Source organism: Sebastes fasciatus, chromosome 22 (genome assembly GCF_043250625.1).
Source record: "Sebastes fasciatus isolate fSebFas1 chromosome 22, fSebFas1.pri, whole genome shotgun sequence".
NCBI classification, from domain to species: domain Eukaryota; kingdom Metazoa; phylum Chordata; class Actinopteri; order Perciformes; family Sebastidae; genus Sebastes; species Sebastes fasciatus.
In genome coordinates, this window is record NC_133816.1 from 9,685,527 (window position 1) to 9,711,946 (window position 26,420).

Sequence of the window (26,420 nt, forward strand, 5' to 3'; positions counted from 1 at the left end):
GGGCTGCATGGTGGTGCAGTGGTTAGCACTGTCGCCTCACAGCAAGAGGGTCGCAGGTTCAAACCCGGCTTCTGTGTGGAGTTTGCTTGTTCTCCCCGTGTTGGTGTGGGTTTTCTCCGGGTTCTCCAGTTTCCTCCCACAGTCCAAAGACAGGTTAGGTTCATTGTTGACTCTAAATTGCCCGTAGGTGTGAATGTGTCAGCCCTGTGATAGTCTGGCGACTGGGTGTACCCCGCCTTCACCCAATGTCAGCTGGGATCTGCTCCAGCACCCCCCGCGACCTTGAATAGACAGATAGGATGGATGGATAAAATAGATATTAGAGAGTGAATTGTGACTTCCTAACACTAGCTCTAAGCAGCTTGCTAAGCTTTTTTTAATCAAAGCAAATATTTGAATAAATCATTTGAATTGTGTTTTTATGCAAACAAACACTATAGATGACAATAACAAAGTACAGTAAAGTGTACAGTACCTTCACTGTCCAGAAAAATAGGGCTCCCCCGGAAGCCACGGTGTAATTCAAACACTGTAATTTACCATGTATATGATGTTTTTTGTGTAAAATATATTGAACATTGAATGACATCAAATCTAAAATATTATTCCTTCATTTAGCGCAGAGATTTCAGAACGGATTAGTGGGGAGGATGTGGGAGAAGATGCAGCGGGAGAAATGTGCAAGTGAGCTGACAGTGTCTCACTGCATCATACACCAGGAAACGCTGTGTGGTAAAGATGCTGCTCAAATGCTCTGCATGTGTGGAAGCACATACAGTACCTGTGTGAGCAGCTTTTCTCTGTGATGAAGATGAACAAAAACCCACACAGGAGTCGTCTCACTGATGCAAACCTTCACTCCATCTTGAGGGGTTCCACAGCACAGAACCTAACCTCAAACATGAATGAACTGGCAGCCAAGAAAAGGTGCCAAACATCTGGCTCTGGCACATGTGCATAAAAGAAGAATGTAGCCTACCTAAATATGTTTTCTTTTAGCACTTTATCCAATATCCTTTCTATCCTGTTTAATAAATGTTGACCCTGTTTGGCCCTCGACATAGTCACAGTTTTTAATTTTGGCCCTCTCTGTGATTGAGTTTGACACCCCTGATCTAAGTTGTATTTTGTACTGCAACTCTACTATGAACTATACTACAAGTGAATAGGTATACTGTTAGTTTAATAGTTATATACTTGTAGCCCACTTTTTAGTTCATGAAAGTACACTTTAAAGTACTCTCAGGTTAATAGTTTTTTATACTGCAGGTATACTTGTATATACTTGTTAGAACACATCAGTTAATTTTACTATCAGCTGACCGTGTGAACGCCGCTCTGGGCATGGGCGCTCCTGAGAGCTGGAGGTTTGGCATGTCACAAGGAGCCTATCAGTGTCACAGCAGCACACAGCGGGAAGGTAAACTGATTCCACTACAGGTGAGTGTCTGAGAGCTAAACAACTACTTTTCATGCATTAAATCACTACTTTCATATGTTGGTGTGTTAGCGGGGCGGGGCGGACAGTGTATCTTTTGGTCATTTGATTTTGCTTTCACAAAAGGATATTAAAATAAAGAAAGAGTTGTTATTTGATTTTCATTTTAAAAAACAAAAATCAAAATTGAAATACAAGATGATTTTCTTTATCAGGGTCAAAAAGGGATGAACTAAACTTAAAAAGCGGATTGATTTTCTTTTTCTATTTCTAAAAACAAAAAATTAAGTCACTAAAGACACGACTGCAGAAAAACTAACTTCGGTAAAGTTGGAAAGATATTGACAGATTTGAACTTCACGGATCAATAACTCATAAATGAAACGTTGTTAAAACACAAACGACGGCTCTCTCTAACCGTAGTAAGGTAGACAACGAGCTACAGCCTCATTTTAAGTATTACAATTCTACAAGAATTGCAATTCAATATTTTTAGATAGATTTATTGCGATTTTTGTTAACTTTTTTAACACTAGACCATGGGAAAAAGTTGAATCATACACTTCTAGGGACTAGTACTTTGGAAAATATCTAAATTGATGCAGTAAAAATGTTTGATTTTCAGCATGTATGTAGTCAGAGATGTCCTGAAGTCAAATATATCAGTCACAGTTCACAGTGGGAATGTTTAACTGACCAGTCAGAGATACGGAGGGGAAATGACACAACATTGAAGGTTTTTTTTAAAACCTAAAAGATTCGGGGCTTTTGAGAAAACGTTCGAGGCTGGAGCCCCAGAAACCACCATCCCGCTCCGCCCCTGTTCATGTCACTACATCCAATGTAATCATATTTTCAGTCTGTGCTGGACACTTAGGAGTTGCATGAAAACTAAATTGAATTTAGGCTGGGACTGACCCTTGATTAAATCACTCTAATGAGCAGCCAAATGCATGTATAGGGTGTTTGTTCCCGGTCCTTAAAAACGAAGGACAACTAAGACAAATAAGGAGTACTGCTCTACCTGTGCAAACATATAACATCTTAGTGACTCTGAGGGGAAGTAGTGTGTCACAATTTAATGCATACTGCGTGCAACAGTACGTACTTTGTAAGGGCAAAAAGTATGTGATTTGGAATGCAGCCTAGGTGTGGTGTTTGAAATAAGTGAGCATTCAAGAGGCATCAGGGGTCTAATGACAGATGATTTCCAGTTGCATTATGGGAAATGAAGTGTAATCCAAAAAGGAGTCTTTGACTGTTTACAAATGGGTGAAGTCAATTTAGATTAATTCATTAAATGCAAAATCTCGTCATCTTATGTTTACATTCCTCTTAAAACCTTTGTTTGCACTTTGTTTTCTTCTTGTCGTCTGGCTGATAAAGACGTCAGCTTTCAGCGTGCAGACTTTTAACAATGTGGACAACTTCAGTGTATACTTGTGTCTCAGTTCTTAATCTTCCTCTGTAGGTCAGAGTCCTCATTACTGATAATGTCAAACGGTGGCCTTCTTGGAAGCATCCCCAAACCTCCTAAACCTTCAAAACCGGTACTAGGTGAGATCAACTGAATCATTCATGTCATAGTTTGCTTTTGCTTAGATGAAGAACAGAAAAGAGGCTGTACGTGTCTGTGCTTTCATCTAAATTCATGCTTTCTTCTTGCAGGATGTTCAGAGCTCTTGTTCTGTGCCATCAACATCGCTCAGATTGCAATCGGTGAGTGAGCGATTCACATTTTATTCATGTTGTTTGTTTCACTTAAATGTTATAGTATTTTAAATTCAGTATTTTTCTGCTCTGGTGGATAGATTAATTAGGAGATATCTCTTGTTGTCCCCCATGTGTCCAACAGGTGCGATATATCTGGATGACTGTCCGCGGCAGCCCTTCATCCCCGTCTATCTGATAGTGATGGGAGTCTTTGGCCTGGTGCTGGCGGTGCTCTCCTCCCTGTGTATCACCAAAACGCCCGATGACGACACCTCCAGCCCGATCATTCGTCTCTGCACGGCCCTGAACTCGTTGATAGCTTGCTTCCTCTTCTGCTGGTTTATTACTGGTGAGTTTAAATGGCGGTGGGCTGACGAATGAGCTCACAGGAGGGACACACGACCAAAGATCAGCCTCTTTGACATTATACCATGACTAGGGGAAATACTTGTTTCCGGTTGTTTCTGGTTGCAGGTGCCTGTTTAAATTGTGTGTTTGGATGCTTATAACCACTGTTCTACATTTATATCAATGAGGGTAACAACTCTCAATATAAGAACAACAACCGCACAAACTCCAGCCTCCAAAATGACCATAAGACTAAAACAGTTTCGACAAAAACTGAAGGTAGAATTCATTGCATTTAGACTGCATTAGTTTTAGCTAGGTGTACATAATAAACACTGAGGTAACCATAGCAGCGACACTCAGATATAGGCAGCCATGTGATGTTATGTTAGTCTTCTTTTTTCTCTGATAAATGGCTGAACGTGTCATTACTCACTACAAGGTGTCCTAGTGTAAGAAAATAGTGGACTCAATTGAAGAAATATAATTCTTTGCCTCCATTCTGTTATTATTTTTGTTACAGCAGGTGTTATGTCTTACATACCTTCCTCCCACCTGGATGTTCTCCAGACTGCAATTTGCCTCATGAAGTTGTAGTAACATGTGTTGGCCACTAGATGTCCATCTATGTCTGCTAGAGATCCCCTCCCTTTTTAAATTGACACAGCTGCATACTAGAGTTATTATAATAAACTAAAACTAAAACTAAAACTGAAACTAAAACGAAAATATTTTAGTAAACTGACTAAATAGGAATTATATCCTTAAGGAAAACTAAACTGAAATGATATTGCCTGGGTGAAAAAGGAATAAAACTAAAGAAAAAATGAACGTAAATTAATTTCAATTGAACGGACTTGACCTTCCAAAAACAAACTAAAACTAACCGTTTCTGAAAAACTGAAACTAAACCAACAAACACACTCTGAAAACCATTTAAAACAAAACTAAAATTAAATTGAAAAGTCAAAACTAAAATAAAATGGAAACTAATTGAAAAACTATTATAACCTTGCAGTGCACACAAAACCCTTGGATGTACATGTAAAATTAATTTTTAAAAATTGTACAGCCTCAGTGAGGCTATGGAAAAGAAACACAGGGCTCAGCCTGTTATCCTTCAGTCCTCTAAACATCACAGCTGAAGTAGCCAGTCCAATTAAGCTCATTATACATATTTTATTTTAATGCATATTTTGGGCTGAATTTAACTTGGATTTCTTCTTAAATAAATGACACGGCCGTGGCACTTTTCATGTCATGCCATCTCTCTATCAGCATTTAAAAAAAAAAAAAAAAAATTGAACAAAGGAAAGAAAAAATGTATTCAAATATATGATACTGCTGAAAACAGTTGTCTTGAAAAAGATCAACGTTAGCCGAAACATCGTCGATAAAATATAATCATTGGGGCGTAGCCAGTGGGCAACCTCCGGGTCTGAAAAGTGAAGCCAATGCTGAAGTGCCTTAAACTTGCATTCTTTCTAACAGCCAGCAGGGGGCGACTCCTCTGGTTGCAAAAAGAAGTCTGATTGTATAGAAGTCTATGAGAAAATGAGCCTACTTCTCACTTGATTTATTACCTCAGTAAACATTGTAAACATGAGTTTATGGTCTCAATCGCTTGTTTCAAGTCTTCTTCAATACAGAATGATGTGCATTTAGTAAATGATGGTCCCATTAAGAGTCAAATAGACCATAAATCAGGGTATGCTTTAGGGCGTGGCTACCTTGTGATTGACAGGTCGCTACCATGGCATTGTCCGGTCTGGGAGTTGTCCTTGTTTTAGTCTTTCATCCTGAACCCTTTCACAGTGTGTTTTCAGTTCATGAAAGTTTCTGCCCTCTCATATCACTTCTGGTTGCAAAAAAAACAAGATGGCGACAGCCAAAATGCCAAACTCAAGTCTTCAAACCGTAGTCCACAAACCAATGGGTGACGTTACAACGACTACAACTGCTTTTTATATACAGTATACAGTAGGCGTAGCAGGCTGTCATCCTCTCTTCAAAAACTGTTCAAAACAAGAAATGACTGCTGACTTCTGAAAGTTGAAAATATACAGTTATACAGACATTTTAGCGGTAACAACCAAAACAAGAGTCATATGCACTGAAGATGACACATGAAAACACAGAAAACTTTAGTTTTTTTTTAACAACAGACCCAATTGCACAATATTTTATTAAGTTATAATACATATATATACTGTATAGGCTATAGGGTAAATCATGTCTGTGAATTGAATTAAATAGTTACACAATGTATTTATTCTCTTGTGTGTCTTTTTTGTCTAGGTAATGTGTGGATATTCTCTATTTACCAGCCCAACTACAACAAGAACACAACAAACGTGGATCTATACTGCGACAAGACACTCTACCTGTTTGCCTTCTGGACCAGCATCTTATTCTACATGCTGCTGGGTCTGTTCCTGGTCAGCTGCTGCTGCGCCATCGTCCTCACCCTGTGTTGCGTAGCCGCTGCAGACGACGACAACTACCACGACCAACGCACCAATGAGGTGATGGGATGCATCTCATGAGGCTGCACACCATGAGCTGTTAATATTAAGCTAACAGCATAGATTCGGGAGCAGGACCACGCCTCAACGCGCCACTTCCCGTAGTTCCTATAAATACCCGCACTAACCCACTCCTCCTGTTCTGCTCTCGTTTTCCACTCCCCTCCCTCCCTCCCCATTCTTCTCTCCTCTTCTCCTCATCTCTTCGTAGGGTCCTTGAGGGGGTCCGTCGTGACCGGGCGCTACGGAGGATCCTCAATCAAAGCTCCCCAAACCGCATCCGACAAACCACAAGCATCATCTGTGTTTTCGTTCAATAAAATGGTTAAATCCTACCTTGTTGATGGTGTGGTCGTTGCTAGTGAATGGTTCATACAATGCAACGCAAGACTAATATGCCTTATCTAAACACCTATCATGTCTCGTAGTGGTACTTCTAGTTGCACAGCCTTCGTTTTGATACATGCTTAACTCCACGATGCTGTAGGTTTTAACACTGTATGTTTTTTCCTCAATGCTGAGCCTTTTCTACCTCCTGTTTGTAGGAATTTTCAATCACTTCCTGTCCAAAAGATACATGAGATGCATGTTGAACCAGGAGTTGAGCTTAAACGTGATACAGAGTACAGGATAATATGATAAAATGTCTGTTCTTTATGAGTTAATTTGGCATTGTTCTTACTTTTTGTTTTTACTTTAATGCTCATGTTTGTTGATAATTTGTTTCGGGAAACACAGTAAAGTTTAACCAATCATACTCCACATCTTCCCCATCATGCACTTTAATAGACAATGATTTCTTATACATCATGAGCATGTATAAAGTACTTTAAGATACCTAATGCAGTGGTATGTTTCCAGGGGGAACCAACATTTTTGATGTTTCCCTTTTTGATCACCACTATGTAACATTTAATCACAACACTAACACTGAAGTTGTGAGAAGACCAACAACAATGGGATTGATTAGTAAAAACATGACATAGAGTCTATGAAAAGTACTAAAAGATAAATGCGGAATATTTGGAGTTTATATAAGAGAGCAATTGAAAACAAGCATCAAGTGAACTGTCTCTACTCTTCAGATGTCAATACATCCATAGCCGTCAGGGAGGAGATACACCGAGGAGACACTCTCGCACACAGAAAGGACTTATGGTTGTGATTTTTTACATGTGCAGATTTCTCTTTAAACTTAAATCATTTTAGTTTTAGTGCATTTGTTTCATGGATATTCAGCTGAAAAAAAACTATTTAAAACCCTGTTTTTTTTTTGGCTTGTTTAGTCATTATATTACATTTATGACCCACTGGTTCCCAAACTGGTAGTCCTGGCCCACATGAAGGGTCGCCATAGCTGCACGGGGGACACGAGGCCTTCTTGGTTTTAAATGGTGGAAGTAGGGCTGTCCCGAATACCATTTTTTGGACTTTGAAGCTCTGGTGAGAAATATTCAAAGCTATTCGAAGCTTTGCAGCGCTGTCTGTCTCCATCTCCATCTCCCTTGTTTCAGTGCCCGGGGCAGTACCACTATACTGTACACACACGCACCTCTACACACAACAAACAGCGATATCTGTATGAGAATAACTACTAATAATTAGTGCTGAATAAGAATAATGAATAATGTTGTGGGATTATTCCTATTTTCTTGGGCTATTTGGGATTATTATTACATATTTAAAAAAATTATTCAAAAACAAAGCATTCAAATAGTGATTTGGAAGTTGAATACCATGGCAATGGTCGAAGCTGCGAAGCATTCACCTCCCACTCCCACCTGCCTCTCATTCCCTCATTAGTCACCCAGTAGGTTATATATCTACCTCCTTTCCCTCTTTCTTTGACACATTGTCTGTTGTGGAGCACACACCTTAGCCCCTCTCTGTTTGTACCTGTCTGACCATTCATTGATTTAATTTACTTTGCACTGATTTGAAAAACTGCCAAAGTAAATGTATAATTATCTCAAACTGCTCTGTGTCTTGTGCAAACAGATCTGGATTTCATCCATACATGATAGATTTCATCTTACTGCATATTATCTGCCTGAGCAGCTCCGACCCAACTCATTTTAGTGTGATGCATTCCCTGCAAGCAGCAAAAATATGTTAAAAGTTAAGTTTATTTAAGTCAGATTCCCCTTTTATATATAATACTTTAATGGATAAAGGAGAGAGTTAAAGAAAGTGGAAAGCTGAATTATGTATACCTTCCCAAAAAGATTTAAAGGGGACATATCATGAAAAACTTTCTTTTTCAGTGCTTGTGCACATCCATCTGGGTATCTGGAGATCCTACCAACCCACAAACCGTGAAATAAGACAACCCAGTCAGTTTATTGTAAGCGGCCTAGATCATAAAACATGTGATTCAACAAGCCATTCAGATTTGGATCCCCTTCCTATGTCACATGCAGCGACCTGAAAATTAGCATGATATGTCCCTTTAAAATTATTCTTATAGAGGACTGCACACTTTAAAGGATCTTGACGTCGTGTTGCTCAGGTTCTATCTATTTAGCGATGCCGGGACATCTCCTGGATCCATCTCTTCATGTACTGTATGTTCACATTATATAATTTGTGATCTGTGATATTGTGCTACAGATACAATTGACTTGACTTTAATTCAAAGAGCTTTTAGATGCTCCCCAAAGGGGAAAATGTGTAGTATTTCACAAGGAAGTAAAAGTAAAGCTTATAAGATTAAAACAAATAAATAAACATAGACATGTATGATATATTATGCTATCCCCTTAAATTATCTTGACACCAGGTTGGGAATCACTACTCTAAACTTCCACATTTTTATCATGAACTTTTGTTTTTTTTCAACCCATGTTGGTGAAGAAATATCAGTGGTGGAAAGAATTACATTTACTCAATTTTGATGTACTTGTACTTTACTTGAGTATCTCAGTTTAAAGCAAGCTCTTATACTTCTACTCCACATTTCACAGGGAAATATTGCACTTTTTACCCCACTACATTTATCTGACAGCTACTTTTCAGATTAAAATTTTACACAGAAAACCTATATGGAGTTTCTAAAATGATATAGGCCTACTGTTAAAGGTTGAACTACTGAAATAAGGTAGGGTCTGAAATTAGCATCCGCCACCCGCCAAATGCAGGTAAATTGTTGGCAGTTGCGTATAAAATTGGCAGGCCATCTGCCACTTTGGCAGAGATGGGAATAGAGAAAGAACTGGTTATTACTTGTCCCACAATGACTCGTACGCACGCTGTATCATGTTTCAGTTCAAATGTAATCTCGTAAAATTACGTTTTTGGCGAGAAACTTGAGTAAATCCAGTTGTTTGAAGGAGATGTTTTCACAGTAATATAAAATAGATTTGGGCTGCATGGTGGTGCACTAGGGATGGAACGGTTCAGGTAAAAAATCCGAACCGTTCGGTTCGCTAGTCACGGTTCGGGACGTGAATGAATTGTTCGGTTCATTTGAAATAAGTTATGAAGCCGATTGTGTATTTTTTTCATGTAGAGTTTGGCTCCCGTTTATTGTCACACTAGAAATCAAGGCCTATTGAAGGAGGCTGGAACACGGGCAGACATGGGTCTTGAGGTTTGGGGTATAACACATGCGCAGTGTAACTGAAGCTGCGGTCGTGCGTTGCTATTGGCTCAATTTCGGCGAGTGCTGACCAGATTTTACTGTGTTCACTCTGCGATTTACCGACTTTGCAGCTCAGAAATTCAAATTTGAACTGCTCAGCAATCCGTTTGCAGTTGACATGGAAAGACTAAGAGCACCTGTGAACATCCAAATGGAGCTGATAGACCTCCAGTGTAATGACACACTCAAAGCAAAGAATGACTCTGTGGGCGCTGCACAGTTTCCAAGCTTCATCCCCGAAACGATGCCTCAACTCCGCCTACATGCTGCTCAAATGCTCTGCATGTTTGGAAGCACATACAGTACCTGTGTGAGCAGCTTTTCTCTGTGATGAAGATGAACAAAAACCCACACAGGAGTCGTCTCACTGATGCAAACCTTCACCCCATCTTGAGGGGTTCCACAGCACAGAACCTCAAACATGAATGAACTGGCAGCCAAGAAAACATGCCGAACATCTGGCTCTGGCACATGTGCAAAAAAGAAGAATGTAGCCTACCTAAATATGTTTTCTTTTTGCACTTTATCCAATATCCTGTCTATCCTGTTTAATAAATGTTGACCCTGTTTAGCCCTCGACATAGTCACAGTTTTTAATTTTGGCCCTCTCTGTGATTGAGTTGACACCCCTGATCTAAGTTGTATTTTGTACTGCAACTATACTATGAACTATACTACAAGTGAATAGGTATACTGTTAGTTTAATAGTTATATACTTGTAGCCCACTTTTTATGAAAGTACATTTTAAAGTACAGAAGTTGGAAATCCCTCGTTAGCATTGGTAGTCCCTCGTACAGACGTAGTTAATTAAGGATGGTAGCAGTTGGTGTCAAGCAGGCACCAACGCGGCAGCAGATGCAGCCACAATACCGGAGACCACCAAGATCCAGGTGAAACCCTGCTCCAAGTGTACCCCTGCTCCAGGTATAACCTCGCTCCCGGTGTGATCCCGCTCCAGGTATGACCTCGCTCATATCCTGATCGAAGAGTAAGTAAGTAATTTTCTTTAATATAACTTATCCTTACCCCTCCAAGTCAAAATAAAGCTAATAGAATTGGTGTACATCATCTGAGCTGGGAACCTAAAGATTAATTTGAGATGCAGCTCAGACGCTATCCCATCTTGGATAACCTACCAATCCTGCAGAAACCTCCTTATTGTAAACCTAGCTAGGAAAGCCATCCATGCTCTGAATGCTCCAGGTCTCTAGTTTGTGGTCAAGTTTCAAAATGGGGACTAACATCATCACACATGAATACAGATGGGCTATTGGAGCTCAGGAGGTAGACACAAACACACACACAAGGCGTGGTCCAAGGTAGCTTTGGAGCTTCTTTTCCTAGGAAGTCAGAGGTTGAGAGTGACAACATTTACTTAGAAGTAATCATGATTTTAATCCGGTTTTGTAAGGTAGTTTATTCTTTGGAATATCACCCACCACAATGACACCCAATGACATTCAACATCTCTGTCCTCTATCTATATCTATATATATATATGTTTTTTCCCCACACTTGCGTTGTGTTGTTGTACGCTTGTTTAATCTGTTTTCATGGCATTATTTGTGCTTTCCCGAATAACCAATTCGGATTCCGGTAGATCCCAAATATAAAAAGAGTTGTCTTTACTTTCCTATGATGTTCATGACAACAGTTATTGTCTCTTTATCTGGATGGTTATATTGTTTTAATTCTAAACACTTTTAGACAAGATAGAATTATAATAAATATATAGCACCAAAATAATCAGTTTGTAGCTAAATGTCTGCAAAGAACTTCAACTACTGCAAAAATCTGTGCCATCATGAAGGTGAATTCATAAACTTTAACACACATGCACATGCCCACACGGGTTCCCATTTAGTGTTTTGACAGTTCTGTGTAAGTCACGCCTGCTTTGAGTGAAATAGATAACTGTGTGCTTGGGAGGACTTTTTTAGGAGAAGGTGTGTCTCAAGAAAATAATGTTTTTCTTAATACTTCTTTCTCATGGGAACAAATGTGTGGGCATGTGTGTGTGTCTTTGTGTGAACTGATTGTGTATGTGTGTGTGTCTGTGTGCACTAATTGTGTGTGTGTGTGTGTGTGTGTGCACTGATTGTGTAAGTATATTATAAGTGTGCCTGTATCATAGAAATCTAATTCTAGTTGTAGTTTCTTTTCTCCCTCTTCTCACCTGCCCAATTGCTAATTTAGTAATTTCTTCCTGACACTCCTTTATCTCAAGAGTGACTTATTCCAATGCTTATTTAGCACCTCACTCCATCACGCTGTTTCGTACACAATAGTATACTTATTCAAGCAACTATTGTTTCAGAACTCATTTATTCCTTTCAGTGGTCCACAGACGATCGTACCCCGTCCACCAGATCACACTGAGTGCCAATCCGGTATAGGATACAGAGTACGACCTTCTTGCCAGTGATCAGAATACACTCACACACACACACCTTCAGTGCAAGAGGAAATGCGTCTTCTCCACCAGGTCACGTTTAGGTGACGGTCCAGGACAGGTGTGCAACTCCTCCTCACCAAAGCCGGAGCTCTGTCTTCAATCACACTCACCAACACACACACTGGTTCTTACCTACTCCAACTATCCTGTAAATCCTTGACCTATTTCTAGATTACAGCCCCTCAGGTGAAGAAACAAGAACTATTCTATATTCTACAGACAGATTACCCTGGACTGCCTCCTTTCCTGAGTGCCAAGGCTGCCTATTAGAATACTTATCCCATCTTGGATGACCTGCCAATCCTGCAGAAACCTCCTTATTGTAAACCTAGCTAGGAAAGCCATCCATGCTCTGAATGCTCCAGGTCTCTAGTTTGTGGTCAAGTTTCAAAATGGGGACTAACATCATCACACATGAATACAGATGGGCTATTGGAGCTCAGGAGGTAGACACAAACACACAAACAAGGCGTGGTCCAAGGTAGCTTTGGAGCTTCTTTTCCTAGGAAGACAGAGGTTGAGAGTGACAACATTTACTTAGAAGTAATCATGATTTTAATCCGGTTTTGTAAGGTAGTTTATTCTTTGGAATATCACCCACCACAAGTAGTGATTACCCAATGACATTCAACATCTCTGTCCTCTATATATATATATGTATATATATATATATATATATATATATATATATATACATTTTCCCAGCATTTAGTTTGTGACTTTGTTTTTGGGCTTGAGATCTCCGGTATATACATTTTGGTTGTTTTTGGTTTAAGTTAGACACTTGAGTTTAGACGGTTGAGCTGGGTGCGACGGCCCACTGCGTGGCTGGCCCAGCAACTTCCCCTTCTTTTGTTCATTTAACCGGGATCTCCAACCTTTTGTTTACTCAGTTACATTTTTTATAGTTACTTTTGTCCTGATTTAAAATAAATTGATTGTTATATAGCCTTTGTTTGTCTGAGAGGCCGTAACATATTTGGGGGCTCGTTCACGCGTTTTTTTCCCACACTTGCGTTGTGTTGTTGTACGCTTGTTTAATCTGTTTTCATCACATCATTTGTGCTTTCCTGAATAACCAATTCGGAAATGGGTACATCCTTAATATAAATAAAGTTGTCTTTACTTTGCTATGATGTTCATGACAACAGTTATTGTCTCTTTATCTGGATGGTTATATTGTTTTAATTCTAAACACTTTTAGACAAGATAGAATTATAATAAATATATAGCACCAAAATAATCAGTTTGTAGCTAAATGTCTGCAAAGAACTTCAACTACTGCAAAAAATACGTGTTGTCATGAAGGTGAATTCATAAACTTTAACACACATGCACATGCCCACAGGGGTTCCCATTTAGTGTTTTGACAGTTCTGTGTAAGTCACGCCTGCTTTGAGTGAAATAGATAACTGTGTGCTTGGCAGGACTTTTAGGAGAAGGTGTGTCTCAAGAAAATAATGTTTTTCTTAATACTTCTTTCTCATGGGAACAAATGTGTGGGCGTGTGTGTGTGTCTTTGTGTGAACTGATTGTGTAAGTGTGTGTGTGTGTGTGTGTGTGTGTGTGTGCACTAATTGTGTAAGTGTGTGTGTGTGTGTGTGTGTGTGTGTGTGTGTGTGTGCACTGATTGTGTAAGTATATTATAAGTGTGCCTGTATCGTAGAAATCTAATCCTAAATCTAATTCTAGTTGTAGTTTCTTTTCTCCCTCTTCTCACCTGCCCAATTGCTAATTTAGTAATTTCTTCCTGACACTCCTTTATCTCAAGAGTGACTTATTCCAATGCTTATTTAGCACCTCACTCCATCACGCTGTTTCGTACACAATAGTATACTTATTCAAGCAACTATTGTTTCAGAACTCATTTATTCCTTTCAGTGGTCCACAGACGATCGTACCCCGTCCACCAGATCACACTGAGTGCCAATCCGGTATAGGATATAGAGTACGACCTTCTTGCCAGTGATCAGACCCGTGGGTACCCATAGAACGCATGTTCAGTCGCATATCTTGAGGTCAGAGGTTAAGGGGCCGCTTTGAAAATGGCCATGCCAGTTTTTTCCTCGGCAAAATTTAACCCAAAGATAACGGAACCTGCTACAGTGTCTGAAAGACAGTAAAGTTGGTCAGGATTGCGTGGGTCTCAGAGAGTTAATGCAGTTACCCACTATGGCCAAATACATCTCACAAGTTGATGTGTCCCTTGATGAAGCTGATGAGCAAAAGCTCCAACACCAAGGCATCACGAGAATCGATATTGATCTGAACAAGGGTGTAGGGGGAAAGGACATCTACATTTAGTACAAACGTGGGTCAGTACCAATCACCAAGCTCCAAGTTACATTCAACAATGACATGGCTGCTGGATTGATCGATGCAGGGTACAAAAAGATCGATAAAAATCTCAATGCTGGAGCAAAAGGGGACTGTGTCTACCTTTGGTACTTCAGAGGGTCCGGAGAGTATTATACTCCCATAGTGGACATTGAGGTCTCTACAAATGCAGATAGTGAAGCCGTGAAGTTTCGGAATGACTTGGAGAGACTGGCCTGTGATCTGAACCGCAAGGCTGGAGGGAACTGGATCCACGCCTGGTTGAAGAGAGAGAAGAGAACCTACATCTGTGATGTCACTGTCACTGATTCCTACGGAGCAGATTCCGACTACTTAAAGAATGGTTACATCCGTGTGGATGAAGATACTAACAAGGGTGCAGGAGGATCCGATGTCTTCATCTGGTACCGTCAGACCACCGACCCCGGGCGTGCACTCAGTGATCTGAATGTCTCCACTGATGATGCTGAGTATCATGCCCTTCAGCAGCAAAAATACACGCCAGTGAGTGTTAACCTGAGCGAGGGGACCAAAGGGGACGCGGTGTACCTGTGGTACAAGAAAGACCAAGTCCACAATCCCATTAAGTTCACCCTGCTTCTCAACATGAAGGCTGTCCCAGTGTACGAGAAGGCTGGTGTCACTGTTATCGAAAGAAATCTCAGCAGCTCCTGAAAAAATCTCGCGAAAGCGCGATTTATTTGCTCCATAGGAATGAATGGCAAATTGACATGAAGAGAGCTCAAAAACACTCGTCTTTAGGGCCATTCAGAGTCGCCATACTTTAACGTAGAAAAATGATTCAAAGTTTAAACGGGTCACTAGACTTTGGACTTTATTGGGCCTATCATCCCCCTTCTTATAACCTCACTATGGTCCTCAGACCCCCCCCCAGCACCAAGCACACTGGTCAAAATTTCTTGCGAAATTTTCTAGTATCTAAAATTGTATTCCTTCATTTAGCGTAGAGATTTAAAAAGTGGCGCTGGATGGCGACAGAAATGGTGTTGTTTCTTTCCAGGAGTATGTCACTTTTGCAGCAGCCCTCATCGTGATTTGCGGCACTAAATAATTCGGCCACATTGCCTCAAAACTTTTTCAAACAAATTTGTATGAAAAAAACTGGAAGATTCAACTTGCACCAGTTTTACAGTCACATCTATAAAATATACATGTCATTATCATTTGTTCTGAGAAAGAAAACTTGGTTAAACACATACAGATGAGGGTTATTATGTAGGCTTGAGGACCTACTGAATTTGGGTATCACTGATATTGAAGTGACCAATAAAGAAACAAAAATAAACGTTGTCACATTTTGTGAATGCTTTGTGTGTGTCCCTAAATGAATTACAGATACAATTTCTGAGTGGCAGACAAAAAAAATACTTGCCTGCCACAGTGGCAGGCAGTGAAAAAAGTTAATTTCAGACCCTGGTGGTGAGTAGATATGACCCTGAATACTTTGGATTCATAATGGCAGGCAGTGATGGGTGAGGCTAAACTGAATATTTATGTGGGTCATTACACCGGTGGCATAACACATATTTATAGACCAGTTTGTCATTTATTTGGGAAAGTGGTCCTCGGAAATTTTTTAACAATCAGAAGTGAGCCTCAAGTTACAAGAGGTTGAGAACCCCTGATCTAGAGGATTTGATGTTCCCTCACCATGCGACATGAAAAGAGATTATATTGACCATTACTTACTACTACATGACATGCAATCATCAAAAAAATAAGGTAAAAAAGCACAGCAAGAGGGGTGGGGACTTGGAGAGAGGGTGTGTCAACTTCTGATTAAAAAGGTTCGTGTCCGTGCTCTCTTCACAAATCCCTCTCTTCCACCATCTCATCTCAACCTCTCAAGGTTATCATACAATTCTGGTGAGTGGAAATATTTTTATGAATCCTTTTTGAAATACAGCATTAACTATTTCATTTGACTAAATATTTGATACCTGATATGTAGCATGATGTGGTGTGAGATGCATGAATGAGCTTCTGGGTGTGGTTTGTGTCCTGTGTGGAGTGCTACGTGTGAATAGAGTTAAATTGACAATATAATGTAAGATTATACCAATTCTAATTTGAATATTATAACAGCGACAGATGTGAAATTGGTTTTGAATTCAGTAAATGAAAGCTAAAAGGGATTCTGGGGGGAAAAACAATGAAAAGTTGTTTTAAAAGGCATGCAGTAGGGTGGGGCAACTGAGGATGTGAAAAGTAGTGAGTTAAGACAATGTATAACGGTGCAGCCGAGCCAAAGCCGTTGAGAAGAAACAACCAGTAAAGTGAATGGGCAAGCAGCTATTAGATGTCTTGACTTGTTTTAGAAAAATGCAGAATTGAATGCCACACCAAACTACCAATTTGCTTCTCTGTTGCACCACCCATACAGCGCTTGATAATGTCTCTTGTTTAAAACCAATGGTCACTAGAAATGGAGTATTAGCCCTGAGGGACAGAGAAAAGGTGACAAGGAAACAAATGAGCAACATTTAGAGAGAAGGAAAATCTGAGTTTGTACTGAATGCATTTTTAAAAGAATCTGTTCTATTCATGAGACTAAATGAGGAAGGGTGTTGGGCGGTAACATGCCTGATCTAAGATTGTGCTTGTTAAGATAAGCTACTCAACCAAGAGTCCAACCCATGTGTTTAAATGTAGCATGAATCATCACCACGGTACTGCATTACCACCGCCATGTAAACTAATAAATAAATAAACAGTGGAATACACAGTCAACACTATTTTCTCATTCCAGCCAACATGAAGAAGCTCCAACAGGCAGTAGTCAACATCAGAGAAGTCTTCGTCACCTATGCTGGAGAAGACGGAGACAGCACGACTTTGACCAAGAGAGAACTGGCTGCTCTGCTCCGCGAAGAGCTTGAGATAAAAGTAAGTAGAAAAGATGTAGCACTATTGCAATAGAGAGCTGTGCCACTTTGACATATGTTTTATGCTTTACTATCTACTTACAACTACAACTCCTTCTGTTTTTATTTCTTTAGCTCAGCAGAAAAGGTGCGGCCAAATGCTTCAAGGACCTGGATGATGACGGTGATGGTGTTGTTAATTTCAACGAGTACCTCACTTTTCTAATCACGTGCATCAAAGAGTTCAACGACTTATATGAAAACTAAATTTGTACTAAATGAAAAAAACTGGAAGATCCAACTTGCACCAGTTTTACAGTCACATCTATAAAATATATGTTCAGAAGGTGCAGCAGTTTAACTCAGAAGCATCCCCTCACCAGCCCATGCATTGATCACATGCACGGACCAATAGCCTGTGGCTTGGTGCATGGTCTTCACATGATCAGAGAGTGCTGTTATTCCAATCACCTGCCAGATCGCAAGGCCTCATTTGTCCTCCAACTCAGCTCAGTATCAGTGTTGCACCTTTCTGGACTCTTTTCTATTTATTATTGATATGGTCTTTCCTGTGCGTCCATGAGAAAGTGAGTATTTGTTATAGTTTTCTATTGTTTAGTAACTGCATCGTTATAATAATTCTAAAGTCACCTGTATCATGTTATAATGCTCATGCTCGTGTTCTATAATAGTTTGAATGATAAGTTGTGTGTTTCTGTGTCAACAACCATTTAAGTTAGAACAGCGCAGTGAACGGGCAGACACGGCCGTCATTAAGGGACCGTCGCACAATTCATCATATCACCCTCTGTGCACTCTGCTCATTGTACTGCATGAGAGCCTGAGTCTGTTATTTGTTGACGCTCCCTTATAGTTGAGAAGGCTGTGTTCTCCTCCTTTTACTCCCGTTTAAACTGTTTAGCTTGCATTGTATTTCATACAATACTGTTTGTTTATTATTACTTCATGTTACTAATACCTGCTCATGTTTTCTATTTTATTTTCTGTATTTAGTAACCACTATCCACACTATTCACAAAAGGATTTAAAAAAACCATCTTCAATCAATAAATGAGTGGTATCTCAAAGAGAGTGTGTGTGACCTGGACTAATTGATACATCGTCATCATATTCATGTTCTTACCGGACAACCTGTGGAGATTGTAAATTACATTCATAGAACCATCATCTAAGGGTTCATTCACTCAGCATCACTAAGGTCACAAGTTTGGTATCCATTACACCAACGCCTATTTTACAATATACATGTCATTATCATTTGTTCTGAGAAAGAAAACTTGGCTAAACACATACAGATGAGGGTTATTATGTAGGCTTGAGGACCTACTGAATTTGGGTATCACTGATGTTGAAGTGACCAATAAAGAAACAAAATTAAACGTTGTCACATTTTGTGAATGTTTTGTGTGTGTCCCTAAATGAATTGCAGATATTGTCCAAACTCAGCTGACCCTCTCAACTGCACATCTACTAGGCAGAAATGCCTTTAAAGTAATCTTTAAAAACATGATTTGCCTTTTCATATAAGCTAACACGTTAACTAAAATGTCTCTTAGCTCATCATTCAGGGACCCATCCCATACAGTAAATGTTCACTATTATGTCACTGTTTAGATGCTTTACACAGGAAATAACACTGAGGGAGAGGCAGAAGTACGGTGTCCATAAACTACATGTCCCACAATGCATCTCGATTTTGTTACCTGCGCACTGAAGCGTCTCAATATCAGCCGTTTCCAGCAGCGGCACTCTAGCAGAGTGATGTGGTTGCCAAAATGTCAAAGAATAATGTTTGTGTGAATATATCCGTACAGGAAACAGCAGAACAATCAAGTGTGCACCCTTGGTCGCATTACTGAAAAACAGTCAATTAGTAATAGTTGTAGTAGTAGTAGCAGCAGCTAGAACTTTTAAAACTGTAAGTCGTTAGACAAAATATAGTAGATAGAGTTACTCTATAGAGATTTTATTTTGAAAAAAAAACTTGTCCTCAGTTCCCTGTTAAGATACAGTTACCTTCTCTGTGTGTGTGTGTGTGTGTGTGTGTGTGTGTGTGTGTGTGAGAAAGAGAGACAGAGGTACTTTTAAATCAGAGAGGCAGAGACTGATCAGGCAGACAGTAACTGGATAGGCTTAAATAGAAATTAAACTTGTAGAGTTAAAAAGAGCTTAAGAGCAATGCACCAATCAGAGACAGGCAGAGACTGCTGTCAAATCAGCCAATCAAAAACACCTGTTTGTGTCTGAAAGTGCTGAGTCATGGTTGGGAATGACTGGTGAAAACACAGAGAAGGTACTGCCTGAAAAAGACTCCCTTAGTTAAAAACTACCAGTTGTATAGCTGAAATCTCTTCAGTTTGAGCACCTCAAGACTTTGATAAAGATGTTGACGTGTCATTTGTGTGGATAAAGTTAAAAATGACTGAGCACTGGCAGTTTAAAAAGTCTCCACAGTTGAGTTTTTGCTCCAGACTTTTAGAGGTGAATTAACATTGCAGCGGATGAGAGAGAGGAAGGGATCTCTTGGTGCTTTCAAGGAGATAAATCCCAAACTGTAAGACCTATTGCTTAAATGGGTACATCATCTGAAAGAAGAGAAAAATACCTAGGTTTTGATGTATTAATTGTGTATGAGGAGTGGAAGTTGTGGGCTAGGTAGCAATTTGTTTGGATCATTTTCAAAAGATTTTTAAGCTCTGCTTCACTCTAGCTGTGACATCATGCGCTCTAGCCCTTAACGATCCACGCAATACACACCCATTATAAAATCTGAAATGGTCTGAAGATTTCATAACTGTGATAAATGAAAAACTATAAAAGTTATCCAAAAGCTGAATCATAGCTTAATAGTTCAAAGACTTGTAACCCGTTTAAAGTTTAAATGAAGTCTGTAGCTGAAAGTATGCAGAAGCAGTAGCATTTCAAAGTGGAGTAGGTTTAAGAGGATTTGAAGATTTTCTCCATTGAGTTACACTGTAAAAAAAAATGTGGAAAAAGCGTAATATTTAAAAAAATATAAATAGTTGAAACAAGTCAAGACATAGCACTCATGTCCTTAAAGAGCTGAATATGTTGATAGTTGAACGGTTTCTGTAGCTGAAAGTATGCAGGACTAGTTAAACGCCAAAAAATGTACGGAAGAAATAGTTGAAGTTGAAGAAGTTGAATAAACCTTAGAAGAACAATACTGGGAATGCTGAATCAGCATTCCCACAAATAAACGCGTCGAATAATAGACCAGTGTGCTTTGCACAAGGCTTTGCCTTGTGCTTATAGGCACACTGGAATTATGACTTCTTAACACTAGCTCTAAGCAGCTTGCCAAGATCTTTTTAATCAAAGCAAATATTTGAATAAAAATATTCGAAAATTATTTGAATTGTGTTTCTATGCAAACAAACACTATAGATGACAATAACAAAGTACAGTACAGTAATGTGTGCAGTACCCTCCCTGCCCCGAAAAATAGCGCTCCCCCGGAAGCCACGGTGTAATTCAAACACTGTATTTACCATGTATATGATGTTTTTTTGTGTAAATTATATTGAACATTGAATGACATCAAATCTAAAATGTTATTCCTTCATTTAGTGCAGAGATTTTAGAACGGATTAGTGGGGAGGATGTGGGAGAAAATGCAGCGGGAGAAATGTGCAGGTGAGCTGACAGTGTCTCACTGCATCATACACCAGGAAACGTTGTGTGGTAAAGATGCTGCTCAAATGCTCTGCATGTTTGGAAGCACATACAGTACCTGTGTGAGCAGCTTTTCTCTGTGATGAAGATGAACAAAAACCCACACAGGAGTCGTCGTCTCACTGATGCATACCTTCACTCCATCTTGAGGAGTTCCACAGCACAGAACCTAACCTCAAACATGAATGAACTGGCAGCCAAGAAAAGGTGCCAAACATCTGGCTCTGGCACATGTGCATAAAAGAAGAATGTAGCCTACCTAAATATGTTTTCCTTTTGCACTTTATCCAATATCCTGTCTATCCTGTTTAATAAATGTTGACCCTGTTTGGCCCTCGACATAGTCACAGTTTTTAATTTTGGCCCTCTCTGTGATTGAGTTTGACACCCCTGATCTAAGTTGTATTTTGTAGTGCAACTCTACTATGAACTATACTACAAGTGAATAGGTATACTGTTAGTTTAATAGTTATATACTTGTAGCCCACTTTTTAGTTCATGAAAGTACACTTTAAAGTTCTCTCAGGTTAATAGTTTTTTATACTGCAAGCGTACTTGTATATACTTGTTAGAACACATCAGTTCATTTTACTATCAGCTGACCGCTCCCAAGAGGTGGAGGTTTGGCATCTCACAAGGAGCCTATCAGTGTCACAGCAGCACACAGCGGGAAGGTAAACTGACTCCACTACAGGTGAGTGTCTGAGAGCTAAACAACTACTTTTCATGCATTAAATCACTACTTTCACACTCTGTACGGTTATATTTGTAGCTTAAAGCCGTGGTCAGACACCAGAAGTTGACTTTATGTTGGTGTGTTAGCGGGGCGGGGCGAACAGTGTATCTTTTAGTCATTTGATTTTCCTTTCACGAAAGGATATTAAAATACAAAAACTGAGTGGTTATTTGATTTTCATTTTAAAATACCAAAATTGAAATTTTTTATTTTCTATTTCTAAAAACAGAAAATAAAATCACTAGAAGACAGAAACGTAAAAACAGCCGTTTTCTAATATTCTGCGTCCGGAAGTTGCGTAAGAGCGCGTATGTGGACGGTGCTGTGTAACTGAAGGTGATGGACATGGATCAGTACGTAGTTTTTCGAAACAATAAAAGAGTGTGTCTCAGGGAAGAAGACATGACTGCAGAAAAACTTCGGTAAGGTTGGAAAAATATTGACAGATTTGAACTTCACGGATCAATAACTCATAAATGAAACGTTGTTAAAACACAAACGACGGCTCTTTCTAACAATAGTAAGGTAGACAACGAGCTACAGCCTCATTTTAAGTATTACAATTCTACAAGAATTGCAATTCAATATTTATAGATAGATTTATTGCGATTTTTGTTAACTTTTTTAACACTAGACCATGGGAAAAAGTTGAATCATACACTTCTAGGGACTAGTACTTTGGAAAATATCTAAATTGATGCAGTAAAAATGTTTGATTTTCAGCATGTATATAGTCAGAGATGTCCTGAAGTCAAATATATCAGTCACAGTTCACAGTGGGAATGTTTAACTGACCAGTCAGAGATACGGAGGAGAAATGACACAAAATAGAAGTTTTTTTTTAAAACCTAAAAGATTCGGGGCTTTTGAGAAAACATTCGAGGCTGGAGCCCCAGAAACCACCATCCTGCTCCGCCCCTGTTCATGTCACTACATCCGATGTAATCATATTTTCAGTCTGTGCTGGACACTTAGGAGTTGCATGAAAACTAAATTGAATTTAGGCTGGGACTGACCCTTGATTAAATCACTCTAATGAGCAGCCACATGCATGTATGGGGTGTTTGTTCCCGGTCCTTAAAAACTAAGGACAACTAACAACTAACAGAAATAAGGAGTACTGCTCTACCTGTGCAAACATATAACATCTTAGTGACTCTGAGGGGAAGTATTGTGTCACAATCGTATGCATACTGCGTGCAACAGTACGTACTTTTTAAGGGCAAAAAGTATGTGATTTGGAATGCAGCCTAGGTGTGGCGTTTGAAATAAGTGAGCATTCAAGAGGCATCAGGGGTCTAATGACAGATGATTTCCAGTTGCATTATGGGAAATGAAATGTAATCCAAAAAGGAGTCTTTGACTGTTTACAAATGGGTGAAGTCAATTTAGATTAATTCATTAAATGCAAAATCTCGTCATCTTATGTTTACATTCCTCTTAAAACCTTTGTTTGCACTTTGTTTTCTTCTTGTCGTCTGGCTGATGAAGACGTCAGCTTTCAGCGTGCAGACTTTTAACAATGTGGACAACTTCAGTGTATACTTGTGTCTCAGTTCTTAATCTTCCTCTGTAGGTCAGAGTCCTCATTACTGATCATGTCAAACGGTGGCTTTTTTGGAAGCATCCCCAACCCTCCTAAAGCCCCAACAAATGCACTAGGTGAGATCAACTAAATCATTCCTGTCTAAATCATTCCATTTTTTTGTGTCATGGCCATCGTTCAGATTGCAATCGGTGAGTGAGCGATTCACATTTTATTCATGTGGTTTGTTTCACTTAAATGTTATGGTATTTTAAATTCAGTATTTTTCTGCACTTGTGGATAGATTAAATAGGAGATATCTCTTGTTGTCCCCCATGTGTCCAACAGGTGCAAAATCTCTGGATGACTGTCCCCGGCAGCCCTACATCCCCATCTGTCTGATAGTGATGGGAGTCTTTGGCCTGGTGCTGGCGGTGCTCCTCTTCCTGATGAGCATCAAAAAGTTCGAAGACATCGGCTCCGAACGGATCAGGAAACTCTTAGCGGTCTCTCTATTTTTGATCTGCCTCTTCCTCTTCTGCTGGATTATTGCTGGTGAGTTCAAACGGCGATAGGCTGATGAATGAGCTCACAGGAGGGACACAAGACCAAATATCAGCCTCTTTGACATTATACCATGGCCAGGGGAAATACTTGTTTCCGGTTGTTTCTGTTTGGCATGTGCCTGTTTAAATTGTGTGTTTGGATGCTTAAAACCACTGTTCTACATTTATATCAATGAGGGTAACAACTCTCAATATAAGAACAACAACAGCACAAACTCCAGCCTCCAAAATGACCATAAGACTAAAACAGTTTCAACAAAAACGGAACATTATGAAGGCAGGATTCATTACATTTAGACCGCATTAGTTTTAGATAGGTGTCCCTACTAAACACTGAGGTAACCACAGCAGCAACACTCAGATATCCAGCTATGTGATGTGTTAGTCTCCCCGGTGAAGCTAATTCTTTGCCTCCATTCTGTTATTATTTTTGTTACAGCAGGCGTTATGTCTTACACACCTTCCTCCCACCTGGATGCTCTCCAGACTGCCATTTTGCCTCATGAAGTTGTAGTAACATGTGTTGGCCACTAGATGTCCATCTAAGTCTGCTAGAGACATAGTCTTTCATCCTGAACCCTTTCACAGTGTGTTTTCAGTTCATGAAAGTTCCACCCTCTCGTATCACTTCTGGTTGCAAAAAAACCAAGATGGCGACGGCCAAAATGCCAAACTCAAGTCTTCAAACCGTAGTCCACAAACCAATGCGTGACGTTACAATGACTACAACCACTTCTTATATACAGTATATGGGCGTATCGGGCTGACATCCTCTCTTCAAAAACTGTTCAAAACAAGAAATGGCTGCTGACTTCTGAAAGTTGAAAATATACAGTTAGTGGACATTTTAACAGTAATAACCAAAACAGGAGTCAAACTGTATGCACCGAAGATGACACATGAAAACACAGAAACGTTTTGTTTTTTAACAACAGACCAAATTTTACAATATTTTATTAAGTTGAATACATACATATACTGTATAGGCTGTAGGGTAAATCATGTCTGTGAATTGCATTAAATAGTTACACAATGTATTTATTCTCTTGTGTGTCTTTTTTGTCTAGGTAATGAGTGGATATTCCCTATTTACCAGCCCAACTACAACAAGAACACAACAAACGTGGATCCGTACTGCAACAAGTCAGTCTATATGTTTGCCCTCTGGCTCACCATCGGTATCTGCATCGTGGTGGGTCTGTTCCTGATCATCGTCTGCTACATCATCGTCAAAAACTACCTGTGTAACAACTAGAGACCAACGCACCAATGAGGTGATGGGACGCATCTCATGAGGCTGCACACCATGAGCTGTTAATATTAATTGAAGCTAACAGCATAATTTCGGGAGCAGGACCACGCCTCAACGCGCCACTTCCCGTATTCCTATAAATACCCGCCTAACCCACTCCTCCTGTTCCGCCATGGTATTCCGCTCCCCTCCCTCCCACCCCATTCTTCTCTCCTCTTCTCCTCATCTCTTTGTAGGGTCCTTGAGGGGGTCCGTCGTGTCCGGGCGCTACGGAGGATCCTCAATCGAAGCTCCCCAAACCGCATCCGACAAATCACAAGCATCATGTGTGTTTTCGTTCAATAAAATCGTTAAATCCTACCTTGTTGATGGTGTGGTCCTTGCTAGTGAATGGTTCATACAATGCAACGCAAGCCTTATATGCCTCATCTAAACACCTATCATGTCTCGTAGTGGCACTTCTAGTTGCACAGCCTTCGTTTTGATACATGCTTAACTCCAAGATGCTGTAGATTTTAACACTGTAAGTCTTTCGTCAATGCTGAGCCTTTTCTAGCTCCTGTTTGTAGGAATTTTCAGTGGATCGGCTCCAGCTTAAAAAGGCTTAAATCACCTCCAATTTCAGTCTTTTCTTGAGGAGATATAATCTGAACATGGCGATGTGCCCTATCAGAGCTTCCTACCACAGCCAGCGTCGGCGTTAGGGGCGGGCCATGGGGGTCCAGGCCCGTCCAAAAAAAGGTCACTGTGCCCCCTCAGCTGAATTCTCTCCTGACAAAAAACTAAACTGAAATAACAGCTAGGCTATAAGTAAAATTAAGTCATACAGTTTGGTAATGGAAGGACATAACACTGCAATGCAAAATAAAGCACAAAACAGTGATAGTTTTGCATTTAGGAAACAAATAGGACATGTACTTGGGCTTGATTACATTGTTTTCTATTGGAGTGTCCTAACTGGCTGCGAGCAACATGGCGCTGCACAGCGCGGCGTGACGTTTTGTCTGAACTTCTATCGGATACCTTGTTCCTATTGTTTTCCAGTCACTCATATTGAGAGGAACGGCTGATTAGTTTAGATAAAATGAGCTGAGAAAACCGGGTCAGTTGTCCTGGATGTAAATGAAAATATTAACTTGATATGGGGACCCACCATTACCAAATGGTGGCAAAGACAATGAACTACGCTTCTCAGGATCCTTGAGTCATGCATCCATTTAGTATCTCCACCCATGGACTCAACTCAGTGGCCATTGGCTGATGACTCAGCTCAGTAGCCATT

General features: G+C 39.9%; 2 protein-coding genes and 2 long non-coding RNA genes across 4 annotated transcripts; all 4 read left to right on the forward strand.

Moving 5' to 3' along the window:
• The first annotated feature begins 1,404 nt into the window (after nucleotides 1-1,404).
• Nucleotides 1,405-3,158, forward strand: LOC141760368 (uncharacterized). Its single transcript, XR_012592336.1, has 3 exons — nucleotides 1,405-1,440; nucleotides 2,910-2,995; nucleotides 3,107-3,158. It is a non-coding gene; the product is annotated as an uncharacterized LOC141760368 (long non-coding RNA).
• A 122-nt stretch (nucleotides 3,159-3,280) lies between these two features.
• On the forward strand, nucleotides 3,281-6,045 carry LOC141761278 (transmembrane protein 272-like). Its single transcript, XM_074624608.1, has 2 exons — nucleotides 3,281-3,500; nucleotides 5,798-6,045. Exons 1-2 carry the CDS (start codon nucleotides 3,281-3,283, stop codon nucleotides 6,043-6,045), a joined length of 468 nt encoding a protein of 155 aa, XP_074480709.1.
• Nucleotides 6,046-17,608: 11,563 nt separating this feature from the next.
• On the forward strand, nucleotides 17,609-18,748 carry LOC141760598 (uncharacterized). Its single transcript, XR_012592405.1, has 2 exons — nucleotides 17,609-17,929; nucleotides 18,357-18,748. It is a non-coding gene; the product is annotated as an uncharacterized LOC141760598 (long non-coding RNA).
• Nucleotides 18,749-23,500: 4,752 nt separating this feature from the next.
• Nucleotides 23,501-25,243, forward strand: LOC141760307 (transmembrane protein 272-like). Its single transcript, XM_074622979.1, has 3 exons — nucleotides 23,501-23,532; nucleotides 23,669-23,875; nucleotides 24,954-25,243. Exons 1-3 carry the CDS (start codon nucleotides 23,508-23,510, stop codon nucleotides 25,139-25,141), a joined length of 420 nt encoding a protein of 139 aa, XP_074479080.1. The 5' UTR covers nucleotides 23,501-23,507; the 3' UTR covers nucleotides 25,142-25,243.
• Nucleotides 25,244-26,420: the final 1,177 nt, after the last annotated feature.